The sequence below is a fragment of the Euleptes europaea genome, chromosome 9 (assembly GCF_029931775.1).
Source record: "Euleptes europaea isolate rEulEur1 chromosome 9, rEulEur1.hap1, whole genome shotgun sequence".
Taxonomy (NCBI): domain Eukaryota; kingdom Metazoa; phylum Chordata; class Lepidosauria; order Squamata; family Sphaerodactylidae; genus Euleptes; species Euleptes europaea.
Window position 1 is genome coordinate 15,069,785 of NC_079320.1, and position 17,740 is coordinate 15,087,524.

At 45.3% G+C, this 17,740-nt stretch overlaps 1 protein-coding gene across 1 annotated transcript in view; it reads left to right on the forward strand.

The window, feature by feature from the left end:
• The window catches only part of PTPN13 (protein tyrosine phosphatase non-receptor type 13), a 135,563-nt gene that overhangs the window by 72,064 nt on the left and 45,759 nt on the right, over positions 1 to 17,740 (forward strand). Inside the window, exons 16-23 of the mRNA XM_056855303.1 lie at positions 549 to 711; positions 3,592 to 4,015; positions 5,668 to 5,765; positions 7,320 to 7,409; positions 8,642 to 8,749; positions 10,919 to 11,050; positions 12,412 to 12,869; positions 14,596 to 14,724. Of these exons, the coding sequence (XP_056711281.1) occupies positions 549 to 711; positions 3,592 to 4,015; positions 5,668 to 5,765; positions 7,320 to 7,409; positions 8,642 to 8,749; positions 10,919 to 11,050; positions 12,412 to 12,869; positions 14,596 to 14,724 (1,602 nt within the window). The remainder of the gene's footprint in view (positions 1 to 548; positions 712 to 3,591; positions 4,016 to 5,667; positions 5,766 to 7,319; positions 7,410 to 8,641; positions 8,750 to 10,918; positions 11,051 to 12,411; positions 12,870 to 14,595; positions 14,725 to 17,740) is intronic.

The following is a 17,740-nucleotide window of genomic DNA, read 5'->3' on the forward strand; positions in this document are numbered from 1 at the left end:
CAGTTTAGTCATTTTAGCTTCTAGGGTCAGATCCGGCTTGATTTGATCTATAACCTACTGATCTGTTTGTTTGTTGGTTTGTTTTTGGCAGTTTATGGTATCCCTAGCACTCTCCTCCAACACCACATTTCAAAGGAATCTACTTACTTCCTATCAGCTTTCTTCATTGTCCAACTTTCGCACCCATACATAGTAACTGGGAATACGATGGCATGAATTAACTTGATTTTGGTTGCATTGGGCTATTGTTATTAAATCAAACCATTGTTATTGTTACCGGCTATTGTTACTAAGCCCTGACCTTGATGGCCCAGGCTAGCCCAGTCTCCTCAAATCTCAGAAGCTAAGCAGGGTCGGCCCTGGTTAGTACTTTGATGGGAGGCCACCAATCCTTCCTTAGCTTTATAGCAATCAATACAGTTTAAAGTCCATTTAATTCATTGTTTGGTTTGGTTTGCCCATATTAGGAATATTGATTAGAGTGTTTTCAAAGCTGGAAGGCAGGTGTATTTTTTTTTAAAATTCTTTATATGGTTTTCACCTTACAGAAGAGGAAAGTCACTCTGCAGAACACATCCGATGGCATAAAACACGCCTTCCAAACTGACACAAGCAAGACCTGTCAGTACTTGCTGCAGCTGTGCTCTTCGCAGCATAAATTCCAGCTGCAGATGAGAGCCAGGCAAAGTAACCAGGATACTCAGGAGATTGGTAAGTACTGATGGACAGTTGCCTTGAAATGGCAGTCTGAGGTTGCCTCTGGCTGTGCTTGTTCATGGCCCTCAAACTGGGTGGTTGACAGAGGACTGCAGCACTGACCATAAGCTATTGCTCTAACCCTACTTATCTCTGATAAGCCTGCTGAAAGCGGTAACTGTTACATTTGACTACTATAGAGCGTGTGGGCAAATTGTGAACATTGTCCATAGCATTTGGCCATTGCCGCATGTAGATATATGATGCCTTGTTCTACACGCACAATATATACATGCCAGAGAGAGCCAGCATTGTGTAATTTTAGCAAATCTGACTAGGACCTGAGAGTCCCAGCTTCAACCATGAAGCACACTGGATGACCTTTGAGATAGTTTGTCTCTCTGAGCCAAATTACACATTACAGTTTTCAAAGAGCTGGGTCCAGGTTTCTTAGACCCAACTCACCTTCCCTGCAGCCACACAGCAGCTGCAGGGGAACAGCTTCTAAAAAAAGGAGGGGAGGCCAAACAGGCTCAAAATGGCACCATGGGAGGAAGGAGAGCTACATCCCCCTGCAACAGTTTCCCCCATTTCAAAAACCATGCTGAGGGGAACTATTTGCCAAATTTTGCTATTCCACATTCACAGATATTCCATGCTTACTACCAAAATTGTGGGAATAACCCTTCCCAGCCTGATTTTCACATGAACACACATAAACACATGAAGTTGCCATACTGAATCAGACCCTTGGTCCATCAAGGTCAGTATTATCTACTCAGACCGGCAGCGGCTCTCCAGGGTCTCAGGCAGGGGTCTTTCACATTGCCTACTCACCTGGTCCCTTTAACTGGAGATGCTGGGGATTGAACCTGAGACCTTCTGCATGCCAAGCAGATACTCTACAAACTGAGCCACAGCCCCTCCCCAAGCCAGAAAGCAGCTTGGGGCAGAGACCCTTCCTCCCCCTGGGGCCCTGTTCCATGCCTGTTTGGGCTTTCCTTTTCCTTTTTCTCCTTTTTTATTTTATTTTTGTTTATTAAAAGAAAGGAAAAACAGAAAATAGAAACATAATACAATTTTATCAATAAATAAATATACAGACATATTTATTTAGTTAAACAATACATGTTAATAACAGTAAAGTTGAAGAATAAACAGTGATATATTAAATAAGCATTGAGTGGTGATGATCATAATAATAAATTTAAGCATAATTTTTTTAAAGAAGCCACGGCTGCTGTGGGGAACATGAGTTGGATCCAGGAAACCAGGACCCAACCCTTTAAAAATCATAGCATGTGGTTTGGCTCTCTTCCTAACCTACCTCCCAGGGCATTGGGGGCAGAGAGAGAACCATCTCTTCCACTCCAAACTCCTCAGAGAAAGGGCAGGATAAAAAGGTAATGGGGATACCTGAATAATAGGAGTGGGAGAGGTTTTGCAGGTTTGCAGCAAGTGTAAGGCTGACAAAGATACAATGGGCCAGAGGCGAAAATTCAGCCTGTAGTGTCTGCCAGCCACCCAGCTGGCACAGTCTTTACAGGGCATGAGGAGGGAGGATTAGTTACAAATAGAGAGATAATGGGTTCTTTCATGCCAAACCTTCTTAAGGGAGGGTATCACAGCTAACCCTGTGCACTGAGCTTTAAGGCAGACATTCAGGTTTTTGAATGAGTGCAAAGGAAGACTCACAGAGATTAGCTGAAGATTAAGTATTGACATAGAAAAACTTCAAAGAACCGAATACATTCATACTAGATAAAGAGAATATGTTCAGTAAGTGTGCATTTGAAGATCTTTGCTGTGCAGCCTGGGCCTGGGCCGGTTTGTAAGTCACAAGGAAGTGTGCTTAAAGTTGCACCCTTGACCAGAAGATCCTGTTGATGTGTCCAGCTGACAGGAGGAGGATCAATTTTATGAACACAAGACTTGGCTGTACCCCAGGTTCTTGTAGCTCTATTTTGGCTATTCTGACTGTGGCACAGGCTCAGAGCATCTAATCTGGACTCTAACCTGAAGAACCGGGTTTGATTCCCCACTCCTCCACATGAACAGTGGACTCTAATCTGGTGAACTGGGTTGGTTTCCCCACTCCTACACATTGAAGCCAGCTGGGTGACCTTGGGCCAGTCACTCTCAGCCTCACCTACCTCAAAGGGTGTCTGTTCTGGGGAGGGGAAGGGAAGGTGACTGTAAGCCAGTTTGATTCTCCTTAAAAAAGGTAGAGAAAATCGGCATATAAAAACCAACTCTTCTTCTCCTTCTTCTTCTGTAGAAGGTCCCTAGTTCAGTCCCCATCAGCATCTCCAGTTAGAAGGATCAGGTAGCAAGTGTTGGGAAGGACCGCTGCCTGAGACCCTGGAGAGCCACTGCCAGCAAGAGCAGACAGTAGTGACTTTGATGGAATGATGGTCTGACACAGTATATGGCAGTTTGATGTGTTCGTGTGACTGGCCACAGCTCTCTGGAGTATCAGGTAGAGAAAAGTCCCTCCCAACACCTGCTGTTTTGGACCATCAGCAGGCAAAGCGTGTTCTCTACCACTGAGTTATAGCTCCTTCCCTCCATGTAGGTGGCGACTTCGCACTGAGCAAAACATGCCACACGTTGAAATCATGCCACATGTTATACAGAATCAAAGCACTGGTCATCCCAACTCAGTACTGGTCTATTCTGATTGGCAGCAGCACCTCTCAATTAAGAGCCAGTGTGGTGTGGTGGTTAAGAGAGGTGGTTTGGAGTGGTGGACTTTAATTTGGAGAACTGGGGGTTGAACCTGGGACCTTCTGCATGCCAAGCGGATGCTCTACCACTGAGCCATGGCCCCTTTTCTTCAGGGAAGGTATTTTGCTTTCTTTATACTTTGCATAAACCAATCTCCTTTGCTTGCAGAAAGAGCGTCGTTTAGGAGCCTCAACCTCCACACAGAATCTGTGAAAGGATTTAACATGGGTCGGGCCATCAGTACAGGCAGCCTGGCCAGCAGCACACTGAACCGCCTGGCAGTCCGGCCGTTGTCAGTTCAAGCAGAAATCCTGAAGAGGCTGTCCTGCTCTGAGTTGTCCCTCTTCCAGCCGCTCCCGGGTGGCTCAAGAGACAAGAATGAGAAGCAGTCATGGGACGAAAGACCCAAGATCATGAGCAAATCCTTTCATGACCTGAGCCAGAGTCAGATCTCGGTCAGCCCTTTTCGGAAAAACATTATTGGTGCCGCAGACTCTTCTTCACGGAGAATGGAAGAATTGATGGGGAAAATCTTCCAACCAGTGCCAAAACCTGATGCCGAATCAGTGTCTGGAGCAGCAAAGCTGAATAAGTAAGAATCTCTCTTATGGCCTGACTATGGGCTCATTCCCATCTTGTGTTGCCCATGAGTAAGCCACACAAAAGCACATCCTTGTGGAGGATGTGTGCAGGGAGAGTAATGCATAAAAACCTCCTACCTGGTTGAAGCCCTGACCTGGATGGCCCAGGCTAGCCCCACCTTGTCAGATCTCAGAAACTAAGCAGGGTTGGCCCTGCTTAGTATTTGGATGGGAGACCACTAAGGAAGTCTTGGGTGGTTATGCAAAGGCAAAACACCTCTGAACATTTCTTGCCTTGAAAATCCTATGGGGGTCACCACAAGTCGTCTGTGAACATAAGAAAGGCCCTGCTGGATCAGACCAAGGCCCATCAAGTCCAGCAGTCTGTCCACACAGTGGCCAACCAGGTGCCTCTAGGAAGCCACAAACAAGACGACTGCAGCAGCACCATCCTGCCTGTATTCCACCGCACCCAAAATAATAGGCATGCTCCTCTGATACTAGAGAGGATAGGTATGCAGCATGACTAGTATCCATTCTAACTAATAGCCATGAATACCCCTCTCCTCCATGAAGAGGAGACTTGACAGCGCTTTCCACCAGCACCCAGTTCAAACATAGGCAGCGCCGAAGGTCACCCTAGATAAGGATTGTCATCAGGCCTGGAGAAAAATGTCCTGACCCTTTTACAGAGTCTTAATGTGTGGAAGCGGACTGCTGTGGCGCAGACGTAAATTACTTCACCTAGCAAATTACATCCCATGACGCCTCTGTTAAAGTGACTAGATTTCTTTTCTCCAGACCTGTTTGCAACCCTGCTATAGATGTTGGTATAGAGATGCTATACATAAAATTGGGGCAGAACTGAGGACAAGAGGCTTTCCATTGCATCTACCACTTTTAACACCATCACAGGGAAGTGTTTATTTCCATGGCTGCTTCAAAGAGCCTGTAGCATATAAATTGGCTCTGTTCCTTTCTTTGTATTAATAGCAAACTCAGGTTATAGCATATGTATGCATGCATATACCATTTTAGAATGGCATTGCCACAGATCTGAAAGCATAAGTTTCCTTCTTTAATTCAATTTGTGTGTGTGTGTGTGTGTGTGTGTGTGTGTGTGTGTGTGTGTGTGTGTGTGTTTCAGAATGCTTTCTGATGTGCTACAGTAGGCATCAGGGGCAGTTGGACGATGTTAAGTGGCTGGCATCGTTGATCCGAAAGCAAGCAGAATTCCATTCCAGTTTTTTATTAGCCGAGAGCAAGAGGTTCTAGAGCGTTTTACAGTAGCTCAATGTACATGTGCTCCCTGACTGTTTTGGTAGTCAGTTTCCCAGGGACCACTGTGAATAAGCAGGTGCTGTAATTCTGTAGAACTGCAGTGTTCATTTTCATCCCACCATACTAAAATCTCTTTATGACCAGCTATTTCACATTTATTCCCCTGTGCTCTGTATCTGTGCGAGTAGAACGAACTTCTCCACATTCCGTCCATTTCCACTGGTGTATTTCTAGTACAAAGCAGCATACTTTTTCATACCAACTTTCATTCATGCGTCGTATTTATTTATATCATTGTTTATCACTTTTTTTCCTTTGTCCCCTTCTGCTTTCTCTTTCTCCTCCACTCTTCCCTCCATTCTTTCTCCAACCATCCCTTTAGTTTACAGCCTCATGCAGGTTTAACTGCCAGCCTAGAAAGAAAGAAAAATGAATCAGACTCATCCTCCACTGAAGATACTGGCCAAGCCTATGTTATAGGTCAGCATTGTTTGATTCAGTTTCTTTAAAAAAATATAGAATAAAAAATTCCTATTTAAGCCTAATACTGCCTGAATTTTCAACTGATTAGCTTGTACAGCATGTACTTTTGTGGTGCTTTCATAAAAAGAATTTGAGCCTGCTCCTAGGCTATTAGTGGGGTTGCCAACCTCCAGGTGGTGGCTGGATATCTCCTGCTATTACAACTGATCTCCAGGCAACAGAGATCAGTTCACCTGGAGAAAATGGCCACTTTGGCAATTGAACTCTACGGCATTGAAGTCCCTCCCCTCTCCAAACCCCATCCTCCTCAGGCTCCGCCCCCAAAATCTCCAGGTATTTCCCAACATGGAGCTGGCAACTCTAGCTATTAGATACTGCCACAAGAGTTCCCGTAGTGTAGCGGTTAAAGGCATGAGCTGTAAGCTAGTAAGTACTCAGTACAGGTGTCACTGCAGCTGTGAATTTATTTCAAGAGCACCGATTGGGGGTTGAGTTTGCCACCCCAGTCCCACTTCCTCCCTTCCCTGCATGCATTCCTGTAGTCCTCTCGTAATGTCTGAAAAGGGTGGGGCCTGTATACAATCAGGCATTCGCACAGAGGCCCAGCTGATATGTCACATCATAAGAACATAATGTCAGAAGACCCCTGCTGGATCTATCTTGTCCAGCATCCTGCTCCATACAGTGGCCAGCCCAGTGCCCTGGAGGGGCAACAGACAGTGCACAGAGGCCAAGGCCTTTTCACAATGTTGCCTGATAACGCTGGTATGTACAAGTTTACAGCCTCTGAATATGAGCAGTCCCTTTAGTCACTGTAGCTAATACATCATCCAAACGATGGACAGGAGGACAACGTGCCACCGATCCATTACACAAAGACCCTCAGTAACGTATGAAGGGAAGGGGGCATGGTATAGCCCTATCCCATCAGATCTCAAAACCTAAGCAGGGTTGGTACTTGGAATGGAGACTACCAAGGAAGACTCTGCATAGGAAGGCCATGGCAAACCACTTCTGCTTCTCACTTGTCTTGAAAGCTCCTTGCTGGGGTCACCCTAAGTCAGTTGCAACTTGACAGCTCATGCGGACATAATGTACAAAGTTGGCCACCTTTGTTGTCTGAGGAGAGATCAAATGGCTTACATTAAAAAAATGCCTTTCTGTGGAGGACACTGCAAAATCATCAAGCTGTTTAGACTTCAAGCTGACAGATCAATGCATGTTTTCAGAATAGATTTGATTCCGTACCCTCCTGTGCTTTTCTCAGATTGGGGTCAATATGTTGCTTTAAATGTTTGTCTGATTGTACATCGAAAAGAAGTTATTTTACATAGGAAAAAGAAGAGTGTTCAATCTCAGTAAATGACTAGAACATCTAAGTAGTGATTAGGCCTACCATTAATGCCCTTTTGAATCCCAGGATGAGTTTTTTTTAATTACATAGTGAGTCTAAACAAAAGTTGACTTAAAAGCCTTTGAGTCGAGCTGTAGCATGTTGGAAAGAAATTCAACCCATCGTATCTCTGAGTCAATTTTTTTCTCCCTCAGCAGATGTTGTACAAACAAAACAGAATGTGATTTCATTGCCTGAGAGGGAGATCAATTTGGTAAAGTTGAAAAAAGATGAAAAGTATGGTTTAGGTAAGTTTGTGTTATTTTTAGAGGTCCTAAGTAAATGCAAACAGCGCAAAGATTAAGTACTCAGTATGTTAGGTGGAGTCCATCAAGAACATGCCTTTGTTCTCTAGAATAAACTGCCCAGTACTTGAGATGCCTCAAGAACTGAGACAAGCCCAACCCCAAATGGACCAATATTGAGTCTGCAGCATGATCCTGACCTAACTAACAATCCCTTCTTCCTATCAGAGGGCACCCAATCCCTCAACTTCTTTATCATTCACTAAAAGCAAGGCTAAGATCTCTTTAACTCTGCTCCCAAAACGGCTAGTGAGATTCTCCTGGAACTCGTAAGCAGGTCACTGTGCTCACGGATGTTCCCCTCTTAACCCCCAGCACCAGAAATGTCTGTCTCTGAATCCGAGGGTTCTAGTTAGCTATAACAGCAAACAGCCAGTGAAAATAAGACATTATCTCCATGTCATTATATTCGGCTGAGGCTTGTCCCCTCACCAAACCTTGCTCACCACAAAATCTCCAGGAATTTCCCAGTCTAGAACTGGCAACCCTAGCCAGGCCTGGCTCCAATGAGTCCTATTAGTATATAGAAGTTTCCCATTTTCTAAAAGCCCTCCAGTGGCAGGGTGTGTGCAAGGCTGCAGTGGGGGACTGGCGCCGGGAAATGATAGGGAGGGTCCATTGCTGTTGCTTTGTAAGAGCAATAACAGTGTATAAGAAGCCACAACAACAGTGGGGAAGCCACTCATGCCCATCCCTGTGTGGAAAACACCATAACTGATAAATCCTGGTTTATGCATAAATCCAGTTTATCTGCTTCTTTCCTCCTCTCCTGCCTCGGAGGACATCCTTCTGCTGTCTTTGTGGCTGGGTGGACATTAGTTGCAGTAATCATCAACAAATTGCAGTTTGTGAATTCAAATGTCACGGCAAACCCTAGTTACGAATGTGGTTAATGAATTAGCTACGACTCCCAAAATCTTAGTTTGGTACCCAACCTGGGTTTAGTGGACTGTCTGCCTTGAGATGCCACCATTAACTGGGGCTTGATCAAGCCATAATTTATAAACAACAGTTTATCATGTTGTTAACCTTTGAAAATCTCTTGGTCTTAGCCAAAATACCAAAAAAGCAATTTTTACCCTTTGGCCAGGTGCAGTAAAATCTACACCTTTGAAAATCAGCTTACAGAGCATTACTGTTACTGTTTAGAGTTACTAAACAGCTGTTTTCAATAGGGTTCCAGATCACTGGTGGGGAGAAGACTGGAAAATTGGATCTTGGAATTTTTATTCGTTCAGTAACTCCTGGAGGACCAGCTGATCTGCAGGGGTCATTAAAACCAGGTAAATATTCACACACAACTTGTCCCAAAACAGTAACAGTAAAAAAAAATTCTGAATGTTGTTTTCACATTAATAATTCAATGCCTCCCTGTCCATTGTGGTTGATAAAAAATTTGTTGGTGGTGATTCCTTTGAGAAACAGTAGGGTTTCTTAGGTTTACTTAGGAAACAAAATACTATAAACATACCAGTCTTTCAAAACACGGGAAAGGCCGTGGCTCAGTGGTAGAGATCTGCTTGGCATGCAGAAGGTCCCAGGTTTGATCCCCAGCATCTCCAGTTAAAGGGACCAGGCAAGTAGGTGATGTGAAAGTCTCTGCCTGAGACCCTGGAGAGCCACTGCCGGTCTGAGTAGACAATACTGACTTTGATGGACCAAGGGTCTGATTCAGTATAAGGCATCTTTATGTGTTCACAAACAAATAGTTTTATGTAAGGAAGTGGTCTTGCTGCTATCTGAAATGGTGACTGCCTTAAAAAAAAATCTTTTATTTTTAAAAGCTCAACAATGCATCTTGGAAAACTAAAGCTCCAGTGCCTTTATCAAAGGCATAATGTTGCAGGAAGTGTAAAGCAGCATTCTCAAGGGTGCCGCAGGGCTCTGCCATTTCCTTCAGTGCAGAAATAAATAGGGTCCCTTCTGAGCGGGAGCCTTCCTTGTTCTCACTAGCCTGCCCTCATCCCTAACAACAGTCACATTCATTGCAGAGAAATACGCATCCAGAGACTTGTGCTACTGATTGCAGCCTTTGTGTTGAACATCCGATCTGGTCTCAAGTTGTCGATGTTCTTTTTGAACTTTGGTAGCTGATTGTTGGGGGTGGGGGTGGCAGTTAGCCAGTGTGACTGTGGTCATGACAATTTCACAGGAGGCATAGTAGTTGACAATTATACTAAAGAGTACTTGAAGAAAGTTTGTGCCCCTTAAACACGTAGAACTCTGATCTTCAGGCAGTGAATTGCAACCCACAGTTGGTTCTCGCACTGGAGGGGGGGTCAGACCAGCAACACGATAAGAGGTCGTGGAAAGAGGAAGAGGGTTCGCAAGATACAGAGATACAAAATTAAACCAGCACAGTAGATTCCAGCCCTGACATGGATGGAGCCTGATCTCAACAGATCTTGGAAGCTAAGCAGGGTCGGCCCTGGTTAGTACTTGGATGGGAGACCACCAAGGAAGTCCAGGGTCGATACACGGAGGCTGGCAGTGGCAAACCACCTTTGTCCCTTGCCTTGAAAACTGTATGGAGTCTCCGTAAGTCAACTGTGACTTGACGGTATTTTCCACCACCACAGTGGTTCCCATGCTGCTGTTTGGATCACAGGATGGGCTTGAGTCCACAATCTAAAAAAGTTCCTTACTAGCCCTTACCCAGGCTTGGAGGCATGGGAGTGAGAGGAGCTTTAAAAGAGCTTGTTTTCCTAGTCCCGTGCCTGAATTCAGTCCCAAGGATAGTAGGAGTGTCACTTAACAAGCTCCAAAATAAGGAACATATTCTGAGACTGTAAGAAAACAATGTGTTACAAGAATCAGAATTTTACAATATACCATCCTTGTATATTACAGTTGCTTTTTGCAGTTGTGGTGCATCTTTTTCATGAGTATTTCTCTTAATACCAAATAAGTAAAACAAAACAAAGAAGTACTCATCTGCTGGCAGCAGACAATGATAGAGGGAGACAGATGAATCTCCCTGGGAAGGGAATCCCACAGTTTCAGCTCCATGACCAAGAAGGCCCTTTCTTGGGTTGCCATCCATCTAGTCTCAGATGGCAGAGGCAACCAAAGTAGGCCCTCTGAAGATGACAGGGGTGGTCAGGAAGGTTCATATGTGAGTAGCCAGTTCTTAAGGTATAGTGGCCCCTAGCTGTTTCATTTCCTCTTCTTCTGAGACAAACTCCCTTAGGTTCGCAAGAGGATGAATCAGCTTCTGTCTAATATCCTTATAAAAGTTACACCTAAGAATAACATGGCAAGAATCTTCGATTTCTCCGGCCCCCAAAGCCCCTGTTATTCATATCAGCAAGGGTTATGTCAGGAAGGTTTCCACGTTCAACATGTTGAATTGCAGAGAAGCTTCACATTAGCAGTGTGAGGTGAATTTCTTTCATAAAGTCTTTCATTATAAACGTTGGGTTGTCGATCCATGCATCAATCTCTTTGCGTAGGAGATCGCCTGATATCGGTGAACAGCATGAGCCTGGAAGGAGTCAGCCACCATGCCGCGCTTGAGATTCTTGAGAGGGCTCCCAGCGATGTCACCCTTGTCATTTCCCAGCCTAAAGAAAGGCCTACCAAAGGTGCTCCCAAATTATTGCATGACAGTCTTTTGGATAGATTACTACTGATGTATCACTGATCTTTAGCTTATTCTAAACCAATGATCTGCAACGTTTCTTCCTGGTGCACTGTTGTATAAAAGTAATTTATATGCCCTTACAAGGCCCTGTTAGAGAAAAGGGTTTAGCAGGACTGGGCTAAGTATTTGGAGAAGGCCCACAATACTAAGTTCATATTCAGCTAGCATTATTTTATCAATTAAAATAGAAGTAATTTAAATAAAATCAGGGATTTGGGGGAGAGGTGGAAGAGTGGAGTAAGGATCTAGGCTGGTTGTGCATGGAGAGACAGATTCGGTACACTAAATCAGATACTAGCTTTAAAATCCTCTCATCCACCCTTTTTGGGCGGAGGCTGTGATCTGGGTAGGGTTGCCAGGCAAACAGCAGGAGGGCTGAGGCTAGTGGTCATGGGGGGTGAGTTTCCCCTTATTCCTAGAACTATTCCAGGTTGTACCAAGAATAGATGTGGTGACATCAGCAATGTTGCTTTTTTCCCCATATTCCCGCTATAGCAGGAGATCTGGCAAGCCTAGATCTGGGGCCATTTCACATGTTACAAAGTTCATATGATGGACACATGGCTGCCATGAGGACTTTGAGTCAGATGTGTGCCTGGAGTTTCATGCTGGGAATTCAATTCTTACATGTGCCTGGGCCTACTTCAGGTTAGGACCATGGTGCATGAGGAAAATGGCTCACTCCTCTGTTCCATTTTCCTGACCTGAAATAGCCTTGCAGATCCAAATTACATGTGGATATTAATACACATGTTTCTCTGCTGGGCAAACAGTAGCTGCCTGGGAAAGCATGCCCCCCCCCCCACATGACTGGGAATTAGTTTCTCAACAGGTAATGCTTGGTCAGGTGTGTACAGAATTCATGTGGGGGATGGAGACTTTGTACTGTGTGAATTGGCCCTACTTGGGCCTGCAAAAAGAAAGGGAGCCGCACCAAAACAAAATGGAGACAAGCAATGATTGGTGCAAGGGAAAAAATTAAGAAATAAAGTACCCCACTCATTTTGCTTAAGCTTCCTCTGGGGGATCTGTTCTCTACTCAAGTGTCAAATTGTTTAATTGTTTTGTTCCTTGCTTGGGACATTTGAGCAGACAATAGATCCCCCTGAGGAAGCTTGTGCGAAACGTGTAGGGGTACTTTATTTATTAAATTTTTCCCTTGCACCAATCATTGCTTTGTCTCCTAGTTGGGCCTCTAAAAATCCCCTCAGCAGTCTTATCTTTCATAATTAGCGTTTCAGGCACCAAAGGATAAAAACCAGAAGTGGCTCTTAAACATTGGATGTTTTCATTTGTCCTTAGAGTTGTTGAGTCTCCTCAGTGGTACGAAAGAATATTCAAAGGGGCCTTCGTGGACACAGGACAATGAGGCGGACTCATCTTCAGAGGAGCACAGCAGGCCTCCCTGCCACCAGAGGCCCCCTTCGGGGAGTCCACCCAGCCTTCGCCCGGGCACACGGGATGGTAGCCTGAGCTCTCAAGATTCCAGGACGGAGAGTGCCACCCTGTCCCAAAGCCAGTCCAACGGCGTCTTTGGTAACCACGTCAACAACAGGATACAGCAGGAACTGCAGCATTGCCATGAATCCCAGCTTGCCTTTTCTGGTTGCTACGAGAAGAACAGAACCTCCTCCGAGACCAACCAGGCAAAAACGAAACGGGCTGGGGTGGTGGAGAATGCGGAGTATTCTGACCGAGGGGATTCTGACATGGATGAACTGACTTATTCCAGCAGCCAGGAGCAAATGCCAGCTAAAAAGGCACAGTCCATTTCTATCACATTTTTTGTCTGAAATGTGCCATTTATTAATTATAGTTTATTTATTTAGAGATTAAGACAGCAGAGGATAATGGATAGAATGGAGTCAGACCAGCAGTGCTTCTGTTGCTGTAACTGCTCATGCAATTTTGTACTAACATTTTAGGTAAAAGGTAAAGGTAGTCCCCCTGTGCAAGCACCGGGTCATTACTGACCCATGGGGTGATGTCACATCCCGATGTTTACTAGGCAGACTATGTTTATGGGGGCGTTTTGCCATTGCCTTCCCCAGTTGACTACACTTCACCCCCAGCGAGCTGGGTACTCATTTTTCCAACCTCGGAAGGATGAAAGGCTGAGCCAGCCTTGAGCCAGCTACCTGAAACCGACTTCCATCGGGATCAAACTCAGGTCATGAGCAGAGCTTGGACTGCAGTACTGCAGTTTAGAATCATAGAATCATAGAGTTGGAAGGGACCACCAGGGTCATCTAGTCCAACCCCCTGCACAATTAAGGAAATTCACAACTACCTCCCCTCCACACCCCCAGTGACCCCTACTCCATGCCCAGAAGATGGCCAAGATGCCCTCCCTCTCATGATCTGCCTAAGGTCATAGAATCAGCATTGCTGACAGATGGTCTTTTGTGGAATTTGGTTGGGGGTTGGAACCTGCCAAATTTTCTGCTGTTAGAAATAGGTGCAGGGCTCTCCCTTCAACACCTGCAAAGGGTTTCCTGGCAATCATAGGACTTGCATGGACAAAAGCTATATGGGGACAGAGGCTATAGTAAAGAGGAGAATTCAAAGACGGAGCAACAAAAGTTAGCCAGATCCAACCCCCTGCATTTGACTACCAGCCAAACTTAAAACACCATTTTGTGGCTGCGTCCACCACCCTGTGCCAGAATTCCAAAGATGCCCACAGTCTCAGAAAGGTTGGGGATCCCTGGCTTAGAGTGTCAGACTAGGATCTGGGAGACCCAGGTTCGAATCCCCACTCTGCTGTGGAAGCTTGCTGGGTGACCTTGGGTCACTCGCATACTCTCAGCCTGATCTACCTCACAGGGTTGTTGTGACAATAAAATGATGGAGAGGAGAATGAAGTAAGCCACTTTGAGCCCCATGGGGGAGGAAGGCGGTGGGCGGTGGGATGGAGGAAAATAAATAAATAAATTTGTATATTCCAACAGTTATATGGTGGCGTCTCCCTCCTAGGTTCACTGAAGGTTTGAATCCTGCAGCCAGAAATGGAACTTCTCCCTGGCCCAGTATTGTTTTCATACCAGAAATCCCCCCTCTTTTTTTAAAACTCGTATCCATCCCTGTCCCTGACTACATCCAAACCATGCCCACTTGACGACTTTTGCCTGGGTCATGTGAGGTTCCTGTAGGTCAGCTATCTGCATGGCCGCTGTATCCCACTGAGCTGTTTCCAGCAAACGTTCGGTCCCGTGGAATTATTAGCATATTGATTCCTTCATTCTGGAAAGCAGTTGATGCATATGCACTGACCCATGAGAGAGCTGGATTTATTTTAAAACACTGTAGTAAATGCTAATGGCAGTAGGATAAATGCTGATGGAAGTGGGATAAATCTGCTTTTTAAACATCTGGCTACTCCTATAAATACGCAATACGATCCTAATCACAGGTTACATCTCTAACAGGGTGTTGTTCTTTTTTCTTCCTTTTTTTTTGTCTTGTCTTTTTGTCTTTCATATAAAGGAGCCTTCTTCCATGAATTCGGCCAGCTCAGTGAATTCTAAAAAGTTTTCTGCGCCGCCTCTTAAACCAGGAGATATTTTTGAGGTCGAACTAGTCAAAAACGAGAACGGCTTGGGAATAAGTGTCACGGTACTGTTTGACAAGGTTTTTAGCGGTTTTCTCTTTTTTCTCCACTCCGGACGACCTGTTAAAATTTCTGGTTTACAGGGCAGCAGTGGATCTTAAAGAGGCGTTGCCAAGTAACTTCTGCAGTTAATCTCTCAGCCCCTTGATAAGCAGCCCTCCACAGATCTGTGTATAACTCGGGACAGCTCTTACACTACAACTGCTGTGAGGAAATACCTGTGTCGGGTGTTTCCTGCAGTCAGTGCTGGTCATCCTACATGCATGTTTTTGGTGGCTTTAAACACCTGTGCGCAGGCATCTGGTAAAATTAATTGGGTTCTCAAATGTCACTTTGGTTTCTGTACTTCCAAACGTTCTTTGAAGGAAGCACAAATATTCCTCTTCGCAATCTGAATGAAAGCCACCCTAGTTCAGACATAAATTAGCATTGGATCACAGCCCACAAAGATTACTGCACCAGAATGGTTAAAATACACTTTTCCCGGCTGGACAGCTTTCCCCTGCAGCAAAGCCTCTTGGTTGCCACTGTCTTCGCACTTTTGCCAAAGATACTTGTCTTTAAAAATGAGAGTGTCCCCATCTCTATGCCACTGAGTATGGAAATTTGCAGTAAGTGCACAAATTTTCCTTTCTCCTGTGGTAGGGATAACCACACTGGGATAGATAATTCATATCCTTAGGAAGAATTGCTAAAAGAGGCACAAGCATAACGGAAAGGTTTTTGGTCTCTAATCTTGTGAGCTCCCTCTGCTGGCTGCAAGGCAGAATGCCACCAAATATTTTTTTGTACTTTTGTTGTTGTTGCTGTCTAGTTACAGCCAACTTTATGGCGACCCTGTAGGGTTTTCAAGCCAAGAGACATTCAGGGGTGGTTTGCTATTACCTGCCTCTGCCTAGCAACCCTGGAGTTCCTTGGTTGGTCTCCCATCCAAACACTAACCAAGGCTGACCCTGCATAGTTTCCATGGTCTGACGAGATCAGGGTAGCCTGGGCCATCCAGATCAGGGCATTTGTACATGCTCCAGTTTAATTTTATTCATTTAAAACATTTCTGTGCTGCCTTTTCACCCAAATAGGGTCCACAAGGTGGCAAACATCAAACATTCAAGATTGCAAGATGTCATTTCAAAGGTGCTTTTCATATTTAAAGTTTCCAGAGACAGGAGACAGGATAGCTGTGTCTCTTCTTGCCTGATTCCATCACATGAACACATGAGGGTGCCTTATACTGAATCAGACCCTTGGGAGCCAGCGTGGTATAGTGGTTAAGAGCTGTGGTTTGGAGCAGTAGAATATGATCTGGAGAACCAGGTTTGATTCCCCACTCCTCCACATGAGCGGCAGAGGCTAATCTGGTAAACTGGATTGGTTTCCCCACTCCTACACATGAAGCCAGCTGGGTGACCTTGGGCTAGTCACAGCTCTCTCAGCCCCACCTACCTCACAGGGTGTCTGTTGTGGGGAGGGGAAGGGAAGGTGGTTGTAAGCCGGTTTGATTCTTCCTTAAGTGGTAGAGAAAGTCAGCATATAAAAACCAACTCTTCTTCAATATTGCCTACTCAGACCGGCAGTGGCTCCCCATGGCCTCAGGCAAAGGGTCTTGCCTAGTCACCTACTTGCCTTTAACTGGAGATGCCGGGGATTGAACCTGGGACCTTCTGCATGCCAAACAGATGCATCAGTTACCCTCTTGCCCTGCCTGCTGTTGCAAGCAATATTACAGTTTCGCTCCGCAGCAGGCTAGGCAGGCAAATGAGCCAGAGGAGCAAATGGAGGAGGAAAGCCGTGTCTGCTTTGTCCCCCCACCCCCCACCCCCGGGTCCTCAGTTCATTCAAAGTGAAATGTGGCATTTCCTGGTTGCAGCCCAGCAACTCTGAGTCCTTTTTTTTTTCCTTCCCTTTTTGGAATGTGTTTCAAGCTGTAAGATAATACAGTCTGGCTTTATACGATCACTTGTATTTCTGGGCTGCAGCGACTTGGCAACATCACTTTAAAGACAAATTCCAAACATGGATATCTGACGCGGCGTCATTTGCATTTATTGCTCTTTGTGGGGGTGTCAGAAATTGTTCAAAGGGCAATCATTGGTTCACAATCCAAAGATTGTACTGCATTTCACAACTGTTGGAGATGCATTCCATTGGGCAGTGCAAATGCCAGCGGTATAAAGTGCCACCAAGTTTCAGCTGGCTTTTGGCAACCCCTCGTGGGGTTTTCAAGGCACAAGACGAGCAGAGGTGGTTTGCCATCACCTCCCTCTGTGCAATCTTGGAGTACCATTGGTGATCTCCCATCCGAGTACTGACCAGGTTCTGTGAGGACCCCACCCTCTCTTTAAGGTGATACTGGGTTGCTGTTGTAAGGGCACGCAGCCTTCTGCCTGACCCCTCGTTGCCTTGGCATGGAGCTCCTGTCCACTAACCACTTCATGGTGAAAATGGCCAGATTTTTCCTGGCAGCGATCCTTTCCCTTTAAGAGCTGCAGTGCAGGAAGAACTCCAACAATTAAACGTCTCCTGTCATTGAGTTAGAGAAAGAAAAAATAGCCTGTTTAATTTTTGCCTTTTGCACAGATGTTCACAGGCAGCAGAACCCTGCCAGGAAAATAAAATAGCCCTTTCTCTGGGGCTTCAGATGTTAAAAGAAACTACCATCTAGCCAAGAGGAAAGGAGACATCTTAATTTCTTTTACCCTGTGTCTCTTTTCTCTATGGTTAGATGGCCCCCAAATCAGAACAGGCTTTAGCACTCACAAGTATTTTGCATAGCGTTGTCCTCACAACTGGAACTCGGCGGGTTTGCACCCCTTCCCAGAAGTCTCGGATCTCATCTCTGCATTGGCTGCTGCTTGCTTGGGGGGCTCTGGAATGCAGCTTTCAAAATGTTTTTGGGTGGTTTTGCTTGTGGCTTCTGCTTTCACTTGCTGAATATTTTGGGGGAGGTTCCAGGAAGGTTGGCTAGTATTCTGGATTTAGATGTCTGGCTTCTTTTCTTATGTCTGCGTTTTACATTAATTT